The sequence below is a fragment of the Muscardinus avellanarius genome, assembly GCF_963383645.1.
Source record: "Muscardinus avellanarius genome assembly, chromosome: 15".
In the NCBI taxonomy this organism is placed as follows: Eukaryota; Metazoa; Chordata; class Mammalia; order Rodentia; family Gliridae; genus Muscardinus; species Muscardinus avellanarius.
In genome coordinates, this window is record NC_137801.1 from 32,579,491 (window position 1) to 32,600,527 (window position 21,037).

General features: G+C 45.0%; 1 protein-coding gene across 2 annotated transcripts in view; it reads left to right on the forward strand.

Moving 5' to 3' along the window:
- The window catches only part of ARHGEF33 (Rho guanine nucleotide exchange factor 33), a gene marked incomplete at both ends in the record, with an annotated part of 63,140 nt that overhangs the window by 26,601 nt on the left and 15,502 nt on the right, over positions 1 to 21,037 (forward strand). For both annotated transcript variants that reach the window (XM_080711865.1, XM_080711866.1), the window contains 6 exons: positions 2,297 to 2,426; positions 10,789 to 10,921; positions 13,624 to 13,707; positions 15,635 to 15,718; positions 19,054 to 19,202; positions 20,637 to 20,801. In XM_080711865.1, coding sequence (XP_080567991.1) covers positions 2,297 to 2,426; positions 10,789 to 10,921; positions 13,624 to 13,707; positions 15,635 to 15,718; positions 19,054 to 19,202; positions 20,637 to 20,801 — 745 coding nt within the window. The remainder of the gene's footprint in view (positions 1 to 2,296; positions 2,427 to 10,788; positions 10,922 to 13,623; positions 13,708 to 15,634; positions 15,719 to 19,053; positions 19,203 to 20,636; positions 20,802 to 21,037) is intronic.

The window sequence follows — 21,037 nt, forward strand, 5'->3', positions numbered from 1 at the left end:
GGCTTCAAGCTTGCACGATCCTCCCGTCTCCGCCACCCAAGCGCCAGGATGACAAGCGCGCGCCACCACGCCCCGCGCTCTGGAATACATTTTGATGGTGGTGTGAGGAAGGAGTCCAGGTTCGTTTTTCCTCCCATTGTTGCTTCAGTACTGGGTATTGAAAAATGCTTTCTTTCCCTACTGAGTTGCTTAAGGGACAGTCAAGGGATCTTACATGGGTGAATTGGATTCTAGAATCTGTATTTTTTATTCCAAGTATCAGAGGATTGATATCTTGATAGTATTAAGTCTTCCATTCAAAGAGCATAGTATGAGCCAGGCATGGTGGCACATGCTTGTAATCCCAGTACTTGGGAGGCTGTAACAGGAGGATCACAGGTTCAAGGACAGTCTCAGAAAATAGGCTCTCATCAACCTTGTTTCCAAATTAAAATCGGGCTGGGGGTGTAGCTTGGAGGTAGAATGCCCCTGGGTTCCATCTCCAGTGCTGAGAGAGAGAGAGAGAGAGAGAGAGAGAGAGAGAGAGAGAGACCATAATATTTATAGTCTTTCTATCATCTTATATATTTTCCATTTCTATAGACCTTGAATTTTTTTTAATGTAACAGAAACTCTATTCTTTACCCCCCCCCTTTTTTGGTACTGGGGATTGAGCCCAGGAGCATTCTGCCTCTGAGCTACAACCCTAGCTCTATTTTATCTTTATATTTTGTTTTGAAATAGGGTCTTGCTAAGTTCCTGAGGGCCTCCCTAAGTTGCTGAGGCTGGCTTGAGCCTGACACCGTCCTGTCTCAGCCTCCTAAGTACTGGGATTACAGATGTGTGCCAGCACACCCGGCTCTTCTTTACATTTTGTTCTTTTTCATTGGCCCTAGAGACCTCTGTCATCCTGCCCTACTCTGGTCTGCCCCACTGCCATCGTCCTGGGATTTCCCAGTCTCCCTGGGAATTTCTTCCGTCTTTTGCCGATGCTAGATTGCGGCTTGGTTGTTGTTAAGGATTGTGGCTTGGGGTTTTCCTCTTGAGTATCTTTGGCTTCTTGGCTGACTCTATTTCAATAAAACATATCATCCAGCAGTTTCCATATACTTGATTCTAATTTGGCTTAAAGTAAAACCATTTTTCCTCACCATTTTGAAGCAATTTTCCCACTGTCTTCTAGTTTCTAATGTTGCTATTGGGAAGTTCAATACCATTCTGGTCCCCAGTCCTTTGTATGCTGCCTAGTGTTTCTTTTTTTCTTTTTGTTTCTTTTTCTTATTTTTTGCTTTTGTGCTACTGGGGATGAAACCCAGAGGAATTCTACCTCCAAGCTACACCCCCAGCCCGATTTTTTTTTTCTTTTTTTTTTTTTTTTTTAACCCTACTGGGAATGGAACCCAGGGCATTCTACCTCAAAGCTACACCCTATCCCTATTTCTTGTTCTTTATTTTGAAACAGGGCCTCACTAAGTTGCAGAGGGCCTCACTAAGTAGCTGAGGATGTCTGCAAACTACGATCCTTTTGTCTCAGCCTCCCGAATGCTGGGATTACAAGTGCGCGCCACTACCTACGCCCAGTTTGCCCCATCATGCCTGGCTTGCCCCGGCCCTATTTTTTTTATTCTTTATTTTGAAATTGGGTCTCACTGAGTTGCAGAGGGCCTCACTAAGTAGCTGAGGCTGTCCGCGAACCGCGATCCTCCTGTCTCAGCCTCTCGAATGCTGGGATTACAAGCATGTGCTACCACGCCCGGCAGCAAGCTAACTTTTTAGGACTTTCTGTCACGCCTGGGGCCTGTCAGGTGTGTCAGGAGGCCCTCTGTGGTTACGCCGGGGTCTGGGCACTTAGGGCCCTGCGGGGAAAAGGGCTGAGGGACCTCACTGTTCACAACGCGCCCTTCTCTACGTCGGGGTCTTTAGCCCAGATCCCAGAGAGGGGGCTTCTCTTGTCCCACTTTTCCCAGTGCTCACAGCTCAGGTGTGATGGAGGATCTGAATACTCCCTTGCACCTCTGTAGACGTGCTTTCTGTGTTTCCAGTTATCACCCTCATTTGCAGTTCCTGTGGCGCGGGGCTGTCTGAGCCTCCCTGCTGCCTCTCGTGGGTTCCCTACCTGCAGACAGGAGCAGGCCCGCCCTGGCTCTGCTCGGTGAATGGCCAGGCCTCCATTCTGTCTTCCATCTCCCAGAAATGAAACTCGCTGCTGTCTTTTTACTGCTTTCAATATCTTTTTATTGCTCTGTGTTATTTCTTAGGATCGGGGGAGGAATGGCTACCCCCAAATTTCCTCTTTGTTTTTTTTTTTTTTTTTAAGCTAAAAGGCAAACTGTGGCTCTAGAACTCCTTGAATCTGAAAGAAAATACGTCATCAACATCTCCCTGATCCTGAAGATAAAAGCAACGTTCCAGGGTTCAGATGGCAAAAGGAATTCCAAGGAGAGAAGGTATTTCCGTGTTCATTGCCTTTATTTTTCAGATTGCTTAGGATTTAAGGTAAGTGGTTCATTGTTTCCACGTTGGAGATTCTGAAACCTATAGAGAGTTCCAGAAATGATCTTTGAAATGAGAATAAATGGCTCTAGCAACTAACCCCTGGCAAGTCACAAACCTTGGTAAGAAAATGAGTGTAAACTGGGTGTCATGGGGCACACTTATAATCCCAGTACTGGGGAGGCTGAGACAGGAGGATCACAGGTTTGAGGCCAGCCCCAACAACTTAAGTTAGTGAGACAAGTTAGTGAGACCCTGTTTCAAAATAAAGACTAAAAAATAGGGAAGGGAGTGTAGCTCAGAGGTCGAATGCCCCTGGGTTCCATCCCGAGACCCACACACACAAAAAAAATAAAAAGGAGGTATAGCTCAGAGGTAGAATGCCCCTGGGTTCGATCCCTACTACAAACAAAGGAAGGAAGGAATGGGGGGAGGAAGAAAGAAAGACGATGGGCATAGCTGAGCATAGCATCCAGGGCCCTCTGCCTGTTGAGAACATAACGGGAGGCGCTGCTCTCTTTGCCGTCCACATGCCCTGTGGGTCACAGGTCTCCTAGAGGTTCGAGGGAGCAGGATGGTGGAGGTCTGAGGTACTAAGTGCCATTGGACAATGGCACCAGGATGATGTAAATCTTGTTCGGGTGATCCCTGGTACAGGTGATGTGTAGGAGCGCTATGTGTGTGCTCACGTGCACCTGTGCTGTGGGGCGATGCTTCCAAGGGGGAGAGTAACAGCATATTAGCCCCAACAGTACAGCTCTCCTCCATCTATACTTGTTGTCTTTGTGTGTGTATGTGTGGTCCTGGGGATGGAACCCAGGGGCATTCCTCAGAGCAACACCCCCAGCTTGCTATTTTTTTTATTTTTTATTTTATTTATTTATTTATATTTGTAAAACTGGTGATGGAACCCAGGGACATTTTACCACTGAGTGACACCTCCAGCCCTATTTTTTATTCTTTATTTTGAAATAGGAACTCACTGAATTGCAAAGGGCTTCACTTACTTGCTGAGGCTGTCCGCCCAAATGCTGGGATTACAAGCATATGCCACCATGTCCAGATTTTATTCTTTATTTTGAAACAGGGTCTCACTGAGTTGTAAAGGGCCTCACTAAGTGGTTGAGGCTGACCGTGAACCTACGATCCTCCTGTCTCAGCCTCCTGAATGCTGAGATTACAAGTGTGCGCCACCACGCCGGGCTCTTTGTTGTCTTTAGATTTTTCTCTCCTTCCGAATATAATTAGGGAAGCCTCTTAATTATGTTTTCTTGCTCCCAACCATCCCCCCAATTTTAGATGATTTCATACCCGCAAGCAATATACCCTGTCCCCAAATCACAATGGTCCCCCTACCTAAATTCTCTCCGACAAGCTCACAAGTCCTATTTTCTAGAATTATTTTGCTGTAAATCTGTAAACAAAATATAAAACAACTAAGAACAGAAAGGGCAATGTGACTTCAGCCATGACCTCCAGAGGCTCTGAGCTGAGCTGAGCCTGCCCCAGCGGCCACCCAGGTTCTTGCTGTTCCTTCCTACCCACCTGGCCTATGATTCCCGCCTCGGCACCAGTATGGCTCGTCTCACCCTCCTGCCTGCTCCTTCCAGCTCTGGGAGGCATCTAGCCTCTATTTTCTTCCTTTGGTTATTTTTGTTACTGTTTTCTTATTTGTTTTTTCTGTTACCACATATCTTAGTTTACGTCATTCAAATCTAAAGGAGAAGCCTGGCATGAAGATGCTCACCTGTAATCTCAGCACTCGGGAGGCTGAGACAGGAGGATCACAGGCTTCTGACCCGCCCCGGCAACTTAGGAAGATCCTCGGGAACTTAACAAGACCCTGCTTCAAAATTTAATAAAATAAAATTAAAAAGGCTGGGGGCACTAGAATGTCCTTGGGTTAAATCCCCAGTACCAAAAAAAAAAAAAAAAAAAAAATCTAAAGGTGAGTTTATCTTTTGGTGTGGCTTTGATTGCACATCTAAACCAGTACCATCTCTCCCTAGTTTCTATAAATTTAGAGAGCTGGGGCAACAGAGGAGGAAAAAAAAGAGAGAGAGAGAGAGAATTACTTCCTCTAGATTTATAACTGCATTAAATTAGTTTTTACCAAGCCGGGCATGGTGGCACACACTTGTAATCCCAGCATTTGGGAGCCGGAGACAAGAAGATCACAGTTCACAGACAGCCTCAGCTACTTAGTGAGACCCTTTGCAACTCAGTGAGACCCTGTTTCAAAATAAAGAATAAAAAAAAAATAGGGCTGGGGGTGTGGATCGGAGGTAGAATGCCCCCTGGGTTCCATCTCCAGTACCGCAAAAAAAAAAAAAAAAAGAAAGAAAGAAAGAAAAAGAAAAAAAAAGTTTTTTTTACCAGAGCCGGGGCTGGAGAGTCGCTCAGTAGCAGAGTGCTTACTCAGCATTTCTGAGGCCGTGGGGTCACTGCCCAGCACCCCAAACAACAAAATCACCGAAACATGAACCTTCACCGGAACTCGGTGGTTTCTATCTTACAAATGAAGAGACTAAGACACAGAGGAGTTTACAGTCACACAGCCATTGGTGCCAGAATCCTCTCAGGTCACACGGCCTCTTTCGGGACCTTGTGGTGTCAAGGATGCCACCCTGACTAGTAGCAGTATCTAACGTTTCCCAGAGAGCAGGCAGCACGAATCTGTCTCTTCCAATTTCGGAATTACCCTTTGCTCTTGAACAACCCCAAAGTCCTCGCTCCAGATCTCAGCGGACTTATCACGTAGAGATGCTAATTTCTCTCCAGCTGTCTGAATGGTCAAATTCCTTTCACTTGCTGTCGCGACTCACATTTCTTCCTTTCTTTCTTTTTATTTGGTTTTCTTTCTTTCTTTATTTTGTGGTACTGGGGAGTGAACCCAGGGGCATTCTACCTCCGAGCAATAGCCCCAGCTGTTTAATTTGGAAACTCGGTCTTCCTAAGTTGCTGAGGCTGGCCTTGAACCTTCGATCTTCCTGTCTCAGCCTCCCAAGTACTAGAATGACAGGTGCCACCACACCCAGCCCAAGACTTACTCTTAGTACTAAAACTAAATTTTTCTGGTTCTGGGCTTGACAGTATTGCCACTTTTCTACCCTACAAGTAGATTTTCCTGATTGTCCTTCAATCACTATATTTCTTCTTTTTTTCCTAAGCTTTTCTGAAACCTCCACGTGCTCTAAATAGACCTACTTGACACTCAAGCCTGACATTGCCACATCCTCTCAAAATTATAAATAAAACTTCTAGCTTTCTCTAGAAAGAGAAGGAATTACTGGAGAGCTTTCTGGCCTGTTTCAAGGCAGCCCCGTCCCTGGCCAGTAGCCGGAAGCCCCAGGCACCGCTGCCGGCTGAGCCCAGACAGAACTTGTGGATTGTTGTTCATTTGTTGAAAGATCATAGAGCCTGAGGTTGGGCTTTGTGTGTGTGTGTGTGAGGCTCTGGATCACCTAGAAAGAACCATAACCTTAAGATCAAGTGGTCCTCTCTGCCATTTAGCCACATCCACCGAGAAACCAAGGAGCTCTGCGCTACAGTTCACCACTAGGGGGCAAGTGTCTGATCAGCCGTGCCCATTCAGTATGGTTGGGATCCTGAAGCCCAGGGGTTATTTTGGCCTAATCCTGGGCTGGCAAGAGTGAATTTATTAATTTGAAAGTAAAACTGAAGCTGAGTGTGGCTGTGCACGCTTGCAATTCCAGTACTTGGGAGGCTGAGACAGGAGGATCTCAGGTTTGCCACCAGCCTCAGCTACTTAGTGAGACCCTCTGCAACTTAGTGGAACTCTCTTTCAAAATAAAGAATAAAAAATAAGGCTGGCAGTGTAGCTCAGAGGTAGAATGGCCAGGGTTCAATCCCTAGTACCACATAAAAGAAACTGGATTTGCGCTTGGGAGGCGGGAGGATCGGGAGGGTTCGAAGCCAGCCGCGCTAGCTTAAGAGACCCTGTTTCCAAATACAAAGTATAAAATAGCTAAGCACTTAATACTTTTTTTTTTTTTTTTGGTGGTACTGGGGTTCCTGGAAACCCTTCTACCTCCGGGCTACACTCCCAGACCTAATATATATATATATATATATATATATATATATATATATATATATATATATAATTTTTTTTTGAAACAGGGTCTCCTAAACCAGCGAGGCCTGGCTGCGAACCTGCGCCATCCTCCTGTCTCCGCCTCCTGAGCGCGGGGATTACAAGTGTGCGCCACCACGCCCGGCATCAAGCACTTAATACTTCTGTCTTCATAACAAAGTTGCTTCTGGGAGTCAGGTCTGACAAAGAAGCAACAAAGATCAAATATATCTGTCTTTCTCACCTTTTTCCTTCTCTACTGTCCATCTCCTCTCTCTCCACACTCCTCTTGGATTCCAAATAGCATCCTTGTTAAAACGCAAAGGCAGTTTTATTTTTTATTTATTTTTTATTTTTTATTTTTTTTGGTGGTACTGGGGTTCCTGGAAGCCCTTCTACCTCCAGGCTACACTCCCAGACCTATTTTTGCATTTTTATTTGGAAACAGGATCTCCTAAGCCAGCGCGCGCGGCTGGCTTCGAACCTGCGCGATCCTCCTGTCTCTGCCTCCCAAGCGCGGGGATGACAAGCGTGCGCCACCACGCCCGGCCCGCAAAGGCAGTTTTAAAGCCTCGTTTCGATCTCTGGTAAAGAACCCACTGCGTTCATTGCTTGCCTTCTATGATCCCGCCCGGAAATCCCAGTTACAACAGTGGGAGGATTTTGCGTCTAGAATAAAGAAAAGGGGGTAGAGAAGAGAAGAGGTGATCACATATTATACAATTTATGTGGCCAGTAAAGTCAGACCTCACTATGGTCCCTTAACGTCATCCGAGTCATACCATGAGCACTGCCGGAAGGCACTACAGCCTCTGCCTGGGAGGAACATTTTGCACCTAGATGTTTTGCTGATAAGCGTTTTATTTTTCAGTAAAACGTGTGCTTTCTTCCATCAGGTTTATAGTCTTTTCCCATTCTGTGTGTCCCCTGGTCACCCCTTCAACTTCCAATCTGGTCCCGACGGGAGTGTGTGTGTGTGTGTATGTGTGTGTGTGTGTGTGTGTGTGTGTGTGTGCGGTACTGGGGGTGGAACCCAGAGGCTTTCTACCTCCGGGCTATACTCCCAGACCTATTTTATACTTTATTTGGAAACAGGGTCTCACTAAGTAGCTGAGGCTGGCTTCGAACCCGTGCGATCCACCTGTCTCAGCCTCCCAAGCGCTGGGATTACAAGCGTGCGCCACCACGCCCAACTTGTCTTTTTTATTTTTGAAACAGGGTCACACTGAGTTGCGAAGGGCCTCGCTAAGTAGCTGAGGCTGGCTTCGAACCTGTGCAATCCCCCTGTCTCCGCCTCCCAAGCACTGGGATTACAAGCCTGGGCCACCACGCCCAGCATCCAGAAAGGAATTACTTAGCTCTTCCAAGCTCACTACCATCTGTAGAGCCGGATCCAGAGGCCTCTCCCCTGGCGTTTAGGATCTGCAAGACTCGCGGGACAGGAGGTGGAGGGAACCGACTGGAAGGTGGGAGTGGAAGGTTTCCTTTTATCTTTCTTACGGGAGCTTGCTGCCCCGCTCTGGGTTGTATCTCTGGGATACAGCCACTGGGAAGTCTTTTCTATACTTGGAAATGGGGTGAAAAACCTCTTCTCAGGCTGGTATCCTCTCTGTTTTTCCAATATGGGTCTGCTTTTTGGCCAAGCACCACAATTGTTCACTAATTTACTCCCATTAGAACCTGAGGAAGTATTGAAATAAGTTCAGCTTAGTGACAAGTAGGACACCACTTTCTTCTTTCTGAAAAACACAAGAAAAACTGCTTTTGATTTCCTGGAGTCACCAAATTAGAGCTCAGCTCCTGCTGCAATCCAGCAAAATTCTGCTGTCTCCTCTTTCTTCCCCCTTCCTACACGCCCCATCACCCTACCTGCCTCCATCCAGGCGCCCTTCTTCTTCCTGCAGTGATTCTCTCTCCACTCCACCCTTCTCTGGCTTCTCCCTTCCTCCAGTCCTTCTCAAAAAATGAGGCCCATGAAGAGGCAGGCGAGAGCCAGGCATGGTGGAGCATGTCTGTAACCTAGTATTGGGAGGCTGAGACAGGAGGATCACAGATTTGAAGACAGCCTCGGCAGGTAGTGAGACTTTAATTAACCTAGCGAGACCCTATTTCCAAATAAGAAATAAAATTGGGTTAAGGTGTAATTTGAAGGTAGAACGTCTCTGGGTTCAATCCCCAGTATACACACACACACAAAAAAAAAAAAAAAGGAAAAAAAAGAAAAGAAAAGAAAAAAGAAGGGCGTGGTGGCGCACACTTGTAATCTCAGCATTTGGAGGCTGAAACAGGAGAACCGCAGTTCGTGGACAGCCTCAGCTACTTAGGCCCTTTGCAACTCAGTGAGACCCTGCTTCAAAATAAAGAATAAAAAATAGGGCTGGGTGTGTAGCTCAGAGGTAGAATGCCCCTGGGTTCCATCCCCAGTACCAAAAAAAAAAAAAAAAAGGGCAGCAGAGGAGACCTGGGCGTGATGACACACATTTGTATAACCTTAGTCCTTGAGAGGCTGAGGAAAGAGGATTGCAGGTTCAAGGCCAACCTCGGAAATGTAGTGAGACTCTCAGAAACCTAGTGAGACCCTGTTTCTAAACAAAAAAATAAAAAATAAAAGTAAAGAAGGCTGGGAGTGTAACTCAGAGGTAGAATGCCTCTGGGCTCCATGAAACTCCAGGAGGGGAGGCCGGCTCTGGTCTGGAGACTTTGTGGACAAGACTGTCCTTGTCCAGTGAGCCTCCTGGAAACTGAAAAGAGGGGGGAAATGAACGCTCTCATTGTCCCCAGCTCACTGAGCGTGTGTGTGTGTGTGTGTGTGTGTGTGTGTGTGTGTGCACGCGTGCGTGTGGTACTGGGTACTAAGGATGGACCCAGGGGCCTTCTACCTCCAAGCCACACCCTCAGACTTATTTTACTTTTATTTTGAAATGAGGCCTAAGTTGCCGAGGCTGGTTTCTAACCTGCGATCCTCCTGTCTCAGCCTCCCAAGTACTGGGGTTACAATCGTGCGCCACCACGCCCGGCTTCCCCCTGAGCTTTTAGTTGCAGCTTTAACCAAGTTTTCCTGTTTCTCTAGGTAGCAGTCTCCTACCCAGTAGCTAAGAAGAGCCAGGTTCCATGTTCTGTATTGTCTTTAACAGACGGATTAGAATCAATTATTTGAACATCAAATAGGAACAACTCTGTGTGTGTGTGTGTGTGTGTGTGTGTGTGTGTGTGTGTGTGTGTGTTTTACTAGGGATTCTGCCTCCAAACTACACCCCCAGCCCGATTTTATTTTATTTCTTATTTGGAAACAGATCTTGTTAGGTTGCTGAGGGCTTGCTGAGTTGCTGACTTCGAGCCTGTGACCCTCCTGTCTCAGCCTCCCAAGGACTGAGATTACAGGCATGCGCCACAATGCCCAGCTAAATTGAAACAACTTTAAAACTCCAAAAAAGATTTTCCTTTTAATTTCCACTGAGTATAATGTCAATAAGAGTGTATCAGATTAGCTTTGAAAAGGTTGAGTGATGTGGTTTTCATGATTATTCAATACGTATTTATACAGGGGCCATCAGTAAAGGTATGTTTTTATTTTTATGTTTATTTATTTTTTGTGGTACTGGGGGTGGAACCCAGGGGCTTTTCTACCTCCAGATTATACTATCAGACCTATTTTATATTTTATTTGGAAACAGGGTCTCACTAAGTTGCTGAGAGCCTCAGATAGCTGAGGCTGGCTTCGAGCCTGTGTGATCCTCCTGTCTCAGCCTCCCAAGCGCTGGGATTATAAGCATGCGCCACCACGTCCAGCTAAAGGTATCTTTGTGTGTGTGTGTGTGTGTGTGTGTGTGTGTGTGTGTGTGTGTGTTACTAGGGATTGAATCTAGGGGCATTCGACCTTCAAGCTATACTCCAATCCTTTTTTTTTATCATTTTTATTTTGAAACAGGAACTCTTACCATCTTGCTGAGGCTGGCCTCGAGCATATGATCCTCCTGCCTCAGCCTCTAAGTACTGGGATTACAGGAGTGCGCCATCATGCCTGGCTCAGGGGTCTTTTTATGGTCTGACGATAGCTACTGTGAGATTTACAACAAAAACATGTTTTTAAAATTCTAAATGCATACCTGTGACTCGTAGTATTTGATCAACTGAACACTGAACCTGCTGCATTTGTTCTTGTGGGGCGTTCTTCCTTCTCCACACCTGGATTTTGTGATTTTCCTCTGTTTTCTTTCAAGCCTCTTCCCTGGCTCTTTGCGGTACCTTGTCCAGCAGCACCTGGATTTGCTGCACGCACTGCAGGAAAGGGTCCTGAAATGGCCACGCCAAGGAGTCCTCGGAGACTTATTCCTTAAGTTAACAAATGATGAGGTAAGATTTTTTTCTCTCCTCTATACACTTTAATTTTCTGGATCTTTAATTTTCTGGATCTGGATTTGCTTCACTCGTGTGTGTGTGTGTGTGCGTGTGTGCGTGTGTGCGTGTGTGTGTGTGTGTGTGTGTGTGTGTGTGTGTTATTGGGGATTGAGCCCAGGGGCATTTTACCTCTGAGCTACATCCCTGGCCTTATTTAAAAAAAAATTTTTTTTTTTTTTTGAAACAGGGGCTCTCCAAGTTTCTGAGGCTGGCCTTGAATCTCCAATCCTCCTATTTCAGCCTCCCAAATACTGGGATTACAGATGTGTGCCACCATGCCCAGCTCTGTTTGCTTCTCTTGATGGAGAATCTGGAATCAGTGAATATATATAGAGCTAGAAGGACCACTGATAGTTAGTCTACCCTCCCCATTCAGCAGTTATTGAATAAGGTTCAGAGAGATTTGAAGGCTTTGCTGAAATCACCCTGCTTGCTACCCAGAAGTGTTCTACCTTTGAATCAAATCCCAGTCCTATTTTATTTTTATTTTGAAACAAGATCTTACAAGGTTGATGAGAATCTCACTAGCTGAGGCTGTCCTCAAATCTGCTATCCTCCTGTCTCAGCCTCCCAAGTACTAGAATTACAGTCATGTGCCACTATGCCTGGATCTCAATTTTATTTTATTTTATTTATTTTGCTTTTTTGCGGGTCTGGGGAATGGAACCTGGGGGCATTCGACCTCCAAGCTACATCTTCAGCCCTATTTTTTATTCTTTATTTTGAAACAGGGTCTCACCGAGTTGCAAAGGGCCTCACTAAGTAGCTGAGGCTGGCTGCGAACCGCGGTCCTCCTGTCTCAGCCTCCCAAATGCTGGCATTACAAGCGTGCGCCACCACGCCTGGCTCAATTTTATTTTGAAGCAGAGTCTCACTAAGTTATGGAAAGCCTTCCTAAGTTGCTAAGGCTGTCTGCAAATCTGCCATCCTCCTGCCTCAGCCTCACAAGTACTGGAATTATAGCTGTGTGCCACTACACCTGGCTGAATCTCATATTTGAAGAGAAGTGAGGAATCCAGAATTTTGTGTACATTTTTCTTGTTTTAAAACATTGTCAGGAGGCTGGGCGCGGTGGCGCACGCTTGTAATCCCCGCGCTTGGGGTCGGAGACAGGAGGATCGCGCAGGTTCGAAGCCAGCTGCGCTGGCTTAAGAGACCCTGTTTCCAAAAATAAAAAAATAGGTCTGGGAGTGTAGCCTGAGGTACAAGGGCTTCCAGGAGCCCCAGTACCACCAAAAAAAAAAAAAAAAATTGTCAGGGCCAATTACAGTTTGTCTGCAAGCCAGTTTCTGCCCGGAGTCAGCCTCTATATAAATAATCCTCTGTTGTGGCTAACAATATAAATTTTACAAATTATTTACTGTACAGAAGGAGGTAGATGTGATGCTGTTCCCTAATATTATTTCTACTCATTTGTACTAAGTATGCTGCTTTCTAGAGCCCAAATGATATCTATGCAAATAGAGCTTTGGAAACCATGGCGTGTTTTCCTGAGGGGAAGTTGCAGGGTGAATGTGTAATTCATTGAAAACACTGAGAACCGTTGGTCTAGATAGTATGAGGCAGGCTGGGCAAAGCTTCTCATCTGGGTGTTGTTCATTAAAACAAAAAAGAATTACAAAAAAATGAACATTTTTCTCATTTAGCAATTTAATAATAGGCTTTCAACTTTAATAAATTTTTTTTTATTTTTTAGTGTTTTTTTGTGTGTGGTACTGAGGATAGAACCCAGGGGGGCAGTCTACCTCCGAGCTACACTCCCAGCCCTATTTTTTTATTCTTTATTTTGAAACGGTCTCACTGAGTTGCAGAGGGCCTAAGTAGCAGAGGCTGCCCGCGAGCCACGATCCTCTGGTCTCAGCCTCCCAGGTGCTGGGATTACCAGCGTGCGCCACCACGCCCGCTAAACCTTCACTTTTTTCCCCACATACTTCTTTTTAACTTTCACCTACCTCTTAGTTTATTATTTCAATACCATTAAATTAAGACTAGAATTTGGGTTCCTAAGCTATAGTGATGCTTATATTGGAGATAAAAGAGATTGGGTATGTGCATATATTTGTGTGTGTGTGGTACTGGGGATTGAACCCACAGGCATTCTACCTCTGAGCAACACCCCTGGCCCGTTTTCTTTTTTATTTTGAAACAAGTCCTTGCTAAATTGCTGAGGCTGGCCTCAAACCTGTAATCCTCCAGTCTCAGCCCCCCCAAGTACTAGGATTATAGGCATGTGCCACCACACTCATCCAAAAATAATTTTTAGAAAGATAAATAAAAGCCTCCAAAAGATATAAAAGAACACATTACATGATCAAGACAATTTCTGCCAAGTGCTTCTTTTTTATTTTTTTATTTTTTATTTTTTTGTGGGTCTGGGGATGGACCCCAGGGGTATTCAACCTCCAAGCTACACCCCCCCCCTGCCCTATTTTTTTCTTTATTTTGAAACAGGGTCTCACTAAATTGCGAGGCCCTCACTAAGTAGCTGAGGCTGTCCGCGAACCGCTATCCTCCGGTCTCAGCCTCCCGAATGCTGGGATTACAAGCGTGCTCCACCACGCCCGGCTCAAGTGCTTGTTTTTGAAATCCATGACTATAAAAACAGTGTCATTCCTGTTTCCAGGCTCTTACCATGTGTTTTTCTGTTTGTTTTTAAGAATAACTTCTTGGATTATTATGTTGCCTACCTGAGGGATTTGCCCGAATGCATCTCCTTGGTTCATGTGGTTGTACTGAAGGAGGTAAGTCAGCTCTGTGCACCTGCCGCCCTTTGTGACACAGGCCGCCTGTGCTGGTGCCCATCCGCCCAGTCAGCACAGCCCGTGCGCTCTGAGCTCGGTGTCTAGGCTGAGGAATGGCCTGGCTAGGGCCAACCCCCCCCCCACCCAGATAGAGCAGTCCACTCGAGGAGCAGTGCTGCGTTGCTCCTCGACCTGCTTATGTGGCCCTCCTTCCCACACAAGTGGGACTATAGACAAAGCAAATAGATCTTCTAAGCAGAGCTCTTCAGGCTGCAGGATTTTATGTGCTTGCGCTCGCGCTCTCCCTCCCCCCGCCCCCTCTCCGTTTTGTCAGGCTCAGAAGATATAAATATCTTAAATTGAACCAGGCGTGGTGGCCCATGCTTGTAATGCCAGTATTTGGGAGGCTGAGACGGGCGGATTAAAGGTTTGAGACCAGCCTCAGCTACTTAGTGAGGCCCTCCACAACTTAGTGAGATCCTGTTTCAAAATAAAGGATAAAACATAGGGCAGGGGAGCCAGGCGTGGTGGCTAAAATCTTGTTATCCCAGGATTGGGGAGGCTGAGACAGGAGGATCCAGGTTCACGAACAGCCTCAGCTATACTTAGGTGCTTTGCAACTCAGTGAGACCTTGTTTCAAAATGAAGAATAAAAAATGGGGCTGGGGGTGTAGCTCAGAGGTAGAATGCCCCTGGGTTCCATCTCCAGTACCTCAAAAAACAAAATAGGGCTGGGGGTGTAGCTTAGAGGTAGAATTCCCCTGGGTTCCATCCCCAGTACTGTAAAACAAACAAAAACCCATGAAGCTCCAAAGCTGAGAGTTAATTAAGTCTCGCAAGAACGGAGGGACTCTTGGTGTCTGTTCTCTGGTTATATGTGAAAACCTTCTTCCCACCTTTGCATCTCTTCACATCTACTATAGTTAGGAAAAGCTCCCAGTCTTCTGCTCCACAGCACGAGGAAAGGTTTCATGCACATTTGCATTGTTTTGGAATAAGAATTCTATGTAGCAGCTTAATATATTTGGATTCCAGTGCTTATAGGCTTCTTGTATATTCCGCTGCATTTCCTGAATTAAAACAATAATGAGACTCCGGGCGTGGTGGCGCACGCTTATAATCCCCGCACTTGGGAGGCGGAGACAGGAGGATCGCGCAGGTTCAAAGCCAGCGTGCTGGCTTAAGAGACCCTGTTTCCAAATAAAAAATATAAAATAGATCTGGGAGTGTAGCCTGGAGATAGAAGGGTTTCCGGGAACCCCAGTACCACCAAAATAATAATAATTGAGAAAGAGAGAGAGAGAGAAAGAGAGAGAGAGAGAGAGAGAGAGGCTGTGACTTACTAATTTTCTATTTCAGCCCCCAACTCTACTCACAGCCCAGTATAATGTCAGTCTGTCACAGGTGGGCATTCAGCAAACGTCTGGGAAGAGAAAGGCGGGGAAGGAAAGGGAAGGCTCACAGAGAAAGTCCAGCGTGTTTTCTACTTCCAGGACAAATGACCAATTAGTAACCTTAGTCCTCTCCCGAGTCTTGTGAGGCTCTAATCTACCCTGAGGAGCTATTCACCATCTACTGTAATGATTACTTGTTGGAGAACCTTATTGAATTCATCAAGTAAAGTATATTGAGCCCACTTCTACCTTGCACCGTGCCAAGATGGGAGTGGGGAGCGAGAGCAGAGTTTGAAATTTTGGGTGGATGCGTAATGTGTGCCTGGCTGGAGGAGAGCTGACTCCTTGGGAGGTCCCTGAGCACGCGCCTCTCTAAGGAAAGACTGGTGCTTCCGGTCAGTCTCTTGGAGAAACATGCTGTGGGCATTTTCCACCCAATACCCTTCTCCACCCCCTGGTGGGGCCGACCCTGGGGTTCTGCTGCCAGAGCTGGAGGGACACTGAAGAGTGACTCCACCTTTCCTCCATTTCAGGGTGATGAAGAGATTAAGTCTGACATCTACACACTGTTTTTCCATATCGTCCAGCGCATCCCTGAATATCTGATCCATCTGCAGGTAGGCATGCCTGGGCCAGCTGCCAAACAGATTCTTATACTGCACCGTTACTTTTGGCTTCCAACTTAGAAACATGGCAGGCGCTCAAGGAATCATTAATTTTTCTAAGAAGTGTTACATGGCTTAGGTTGTCATGATCACTCCATATACCTCATTATACTCTAAAACTCTATCTCCAAAAATTTTGACTCAAGATGGTTGCCTTGGAAGTTCTATATTTACCAGAAACCTCCATCTCTGTCTGGTCCAGCATCTTTCTATGATCATTCCTGCCAGGTTCCAAGAACTTTATTCAGTCCTTTCCACTTTGGCTCTATGGACATCTAAGTGTCTCTTCTTAGCATCTAAATCTCTATCTAACCTGCCCATTTAATCGCTATTCTGATTATTATTGTTATTATTTTGTGTATGGGGGGTACTGGGAATTGACCCAGGGGTGTTCTATCTTTTTATATTTTTGAAACAAGATCTTGCTATGTTGAGAGTCTTGCTAAGTTGCTGACACTGGCTTCAAACCTGTGATCCTCCTGTCTCAGCCTCCCGAGTACTGGGATTACAGGTGTGCGCCAACATGCCTGGGGTTCTGCTGTCAGAGCTGGAGGGACACTGAAGAGTCCCTGGCCATTCTTGGCCTAATTGTTTTTATCTGGCTTGGGTCCAAGGTTCTACTATAGAATGCTTTTACTTTGTGTCATTGAAGAGGCATGAAGAAGTAGATAAACTTACTTCTTCATACAATTTTCCCACAAGGCTTCTAAAATCTTGGAAGAAGTAGAGTTAGGAATCTAACCAACCTCTATCCTGTGTGTGTGTGTGTGTGTGTGTGTGTGTGTTAATGGAGACTGAACCCATGGGCATTCTACCTTTGAGCTATATCCCAGCCCTATTTTATTTTGAAATAGAGTCTCACTAAGCTGTAGAAGTCCTCACTAAGTTGCTGAGGCTGGCTATGAATCTGTGATCCTCTGTCTGAGCTTCCCAAGTACTGGGATTATAATGGTGCGCCACCATACCCAGCTCTCACCAACCTCTTACTAGCTCCACAAACCACCTGATCTGGTTTCATTGATGACTGATCTTAAGTAATTCAGTGAAGGCAACTTAGAAATGATTGTGATTAATCTCAGGTAGAAGTCCACTATCAACACTAAGAAGACTTTCAATTGTTTATGACTTTAGGTCCTAAAAGCATTTTCTCATAATAATTATTATATTGATCCTTTCAAAAATCCCATGAAATAGTTAACTATTATTGTCAACTTTTTTAGATGAGGATGTGGAGGCCCAAAGAAGTTAAGAAACATGCAAAATTTTGCACATAGCAGGTGAAAAACTAGTACTGAAGCCCAACTTTGCAAGCAGTAAAGTTTGGTAAAAAGTCTTGGTTCTGCTATCTAGGTTAGGCTCAAATCCTTCCTCTGTTACTTACTAGATGTGTAAACTAGTAAAATCACTTAGTTTCTCTGTATTCTCAATTTCTTTATTTGTTAAATAAAGGTAATAATTGTACATACCCAACTGGATTGTGGTAAAATGAAATGAAATTATATATACAAAAGCCCAGTGCCTGGCAATAGGAAGTATTCAGTGAATGTTAGCTTTCTCAAAGCCAAGTAACATGTATATTCCACTATGGCACAAGTTGGTATATTAGTCAATTTTGTGTTACTATAACAAAGTACCTGAGGCCAGGTACTTTATAAAGAAATAGATTTATTTTGGCTCATGGTTTTGGAGGCCCAGGAGTATGATGCTGGCTTTGGCTTAAACTGAGTGCCTTATGACAGACAGCATCACATGGTGGGTACATGTAGAATGACAGGTCATATGGTACCAGAGAGGAAGCAAGAGAAAAGAGAGGTCGAGGCTTATTGTTTTTTGTTTGTTTGTTTGTTTGTTTAATTTGGTACTTGGGATCAAACCCAGGGGAATTCTACTTCTGAGTTATACCCCAACCCTATTTTATTTTGATCTTGCAAAGTTGCTGAGGCTGGCCTCAAACCTACAATCCTCCCATTCTAAGCTTCTGAGTACTGGGATTATAGGTATAGGCCACCATGGCCCACCGGGCTTGCCTTTTTTTTTTTTTAATAACACTCACCCTCATGGAAACTAACCACCTCCATAGGACCAGCATTAATCATGTCAAGAGGGTGGTTATTACCAGGTACAGTGGTGCATACCTATAATCTCAGTACTTGGGAGACTGAGACAGGAGGATTGCAAGTTGGAAGCCAGCATGTAGTAAGTTAGGAACACCTTATTTCAAAACAAAACATAAAAAGGCTCAGTGGTAAAATACCTCTGGATTCAATCTCAGTATCATAAAAAAAAAAGAGGATGGTCATCACTCAATCACATCTCACTAGGCCCCACCTCTGAAAAGTACTATTTCAATGTTCTAACATTGTAGGCAAAACTTCAGTTCATGAACTTCTGATAGCAGCAGGCAATGTAACAAGAGGCACTACCAGGCCAGTCTGATCATAATCACCACCTGCCCCACCCCACCCGCTGCCTTGACGCCTTAAGTTCTCTTCACTAGTTTGACTCTTTAAATTAAGGCATGGCATGCTTGTAATCCCAGCATTTAGGAGGCTGAGACTGGAGGATTGTGGTTCACGGACAGCCTCAGCTACTCAGTGAGGCACTCTGCAACTCAGTGAGACCGTTTCAAAATAAAGAATAAAAAATTGGGCAGGGGGTGTAGCTCGTAGGTCAAATTCCTCTGGGTTCCATCCCTAGACCCACAAAATAAATAAATAAATAAGGAAGGAAGGAAGGAAAGAAAGAAAGAAAGAAAGAGGCATGGCCGTGGTGACCCACGTTTGTAATCCCAGCATTCAAAAGGTGGAGTTGGAGGATCGTGGTTCCTGGACAGTCTCAGCTACTTAGTGAGGCCCTTTGCAAGTCAGTGAGACTCTGTTTCAGGAAAATAAAAATACTAAAAATATAGGCTGGGGGGTGGGGTATAGCTTGGAGGTAGAATGTCCCTGGGTTCCATCCCTGGTACTGCAAAAAAGAAAAAAAATTAAAGCATTTGTTATAGTAATTGTTACAATGCTTCTATTACTTCAAATATCTAATTAGTAGTCCCTTCTAACATTTTAGTTGGAATTATGTTTATACTCAACTCATATAGAAATTTATTTTCTCTTGGTGTGATGGACAGAGAGCAGCAGTTGTGATCTTTAAGTTTATTAGATGGACCATCCATATTGTTGTTTTGATTAAAAGACTATCAAACTTACAATAGATCCAGGTAAGATGCAGAAGAGACAAAACAACTTTTCATTCTAATTATGCAATGCTGTCTTCTTTTTTCCTCCATCCAGAACGTCCTGAAGTTCACTGAGCAGGAACACCCTGACTATTACCTACTACTGGTGTGTGTTCAGCGTCTCCGAGTATTCATCTCACACTACACCCTGCTGTTTCAGTGCAATGAAGATTTGCTTATTCAGAAACGAAAAAAGCTCAAGAAGTAAGTTTCTGTTGTAGTCTAGCAGGTCTATCAAAGGGTCCTGAGAACAGGGATACAGGCCAGCCAGTGTGGGTGTCTGTCACAAGTAACTACACTGTGTTAAGTTGATGAAATACACTGGTGGGAAGCCTCAAAATAGTTGTATCCTGCTGGGCATGGTGGCACACACTTGTAATCCCTGTACTTGGGAGGCTGAGACAGGAGGATCACAGGCTCACAGTCTCCACTACTTAGTGAGTGAGGCCCTCTGCAACTTAGTGAGACCCTGTTTCAAAATAAAGAATAAAAAATAAGAGCTGGGGGTGTAGCTCGGAGGTATAGGTCCCTTGAGTTCAATCTCCAGTACCGCGGGAAAAAAAAAAAAAAAAAAAAAAAGTTGTATCCCTAAATGTACGAGGCTCAAAATTGTAGCTTAAAGACCAGAATATAGTTTTTATTAATCTAACAAACATTTATTGAGCATCTGTTGTGTGTTAAGTTCTGTTCTATGCACTGAATATATTGCAATGAATAAAGCAACCAGAAACCAAGCTACATCACCAGCCCTATTTTATTATTTTTATTTTGAAACAGGTTCTCAACTAGGTTGCAGAGGGCCTCTGCTAAATCGCTGAGGCTGGCCTTGAACCTGTGATCTTCCTGTCTCAGTCTCTCAGGGCACGTGCCACCATACCTGGCTTGGAGCTTACTTTTTAGAGCAGGAGAGTAACCAAATAAGTAATATGTTAATAAGTAATGTGGAAAGCCGGGTGTGGTGGCATATGCTTGTAATCTCAGTACTTGGGAGGCTGAGACAGGAGGTTTCCATGTTCAAAGCCAGCCTTGGCAACTTAGAGCTCTCAGCAACCTAGTGTGACCCTACTTCCAAATAAAATAAAAAATTAGACGGGGGCAGGGGGATGTAGCTTGCAGGTAGAATGTCTCTGGGTTCTATCCCTAGTGCCACACACACAAAGAAAAGTAATGTGGATAAAAGTAAAGCAAGTGATGGAGAAGGGGGGTTGAATCGATTTCACACCATTAAAGAAACAGGAACATTTGATTGTGGAACGTCTGGGCATTAGAAGGAATAGATGCAACTCACAGAAGAGCTTCCTAATGACCTGGATTTCCTTCAACCTCATCCTCACCTGTCTGAAGGAAAACAGACTCACTTTTGTTTGGGCTTCAGACCAGAAAGAAGATGCTTCCTCTTAAGCTAGGGCTCCTCTAATAAATGTCTCTCCATACCACTCCCCACCCCTTAAGCTATTTTCAAGTAAGATGGCCCAGTTGCCATCTTGTACCCCATTACGTAAGCAACCTGGTGTTAAAAGGTCCTGGAGAGAGAAACCTTCACTGTGAGCTGCATCTGCGTTTCTTGGCATAATCTGTGTGTTCAGAAAGACAGTTTCCCACTGTCTAGTATGACGATCATTACTTCTGTCCTTTTAGGTCATCCATGGCAAAGCTGTACAAAGGGCTGGCTTCCCAGTGTGCAAATGCTGGCCAAGATGCTTCCTCCAGTGCAGGCCCTGAGGCTGTCCGTGACAGTGGGATTCACTCAGAAGAGATGCTGCAACCTTACCCTTCTGCTCCCAGTTCTGGCTCTGCTGTCACGTAAGTACCTGTTGCTGTGGAAAGGTTCATGGCAATGACCTTGGGTCCCAGGCACTTTGTGTGGGTTAGCAGGCTGCACTGGATTAGGTGTATGATCTCCAGAACCCTCCTTCCTCCTTGCCACATCGGGCCCATCTGTGATAGCCAAGAAGTTGACCAGGTGCTTGGATCCCTGTAAAAGGCACTAATGTTAAGGAGCAGGCCCAGGGTGGGAAACAGAAGCAAAAAGTGGAAAT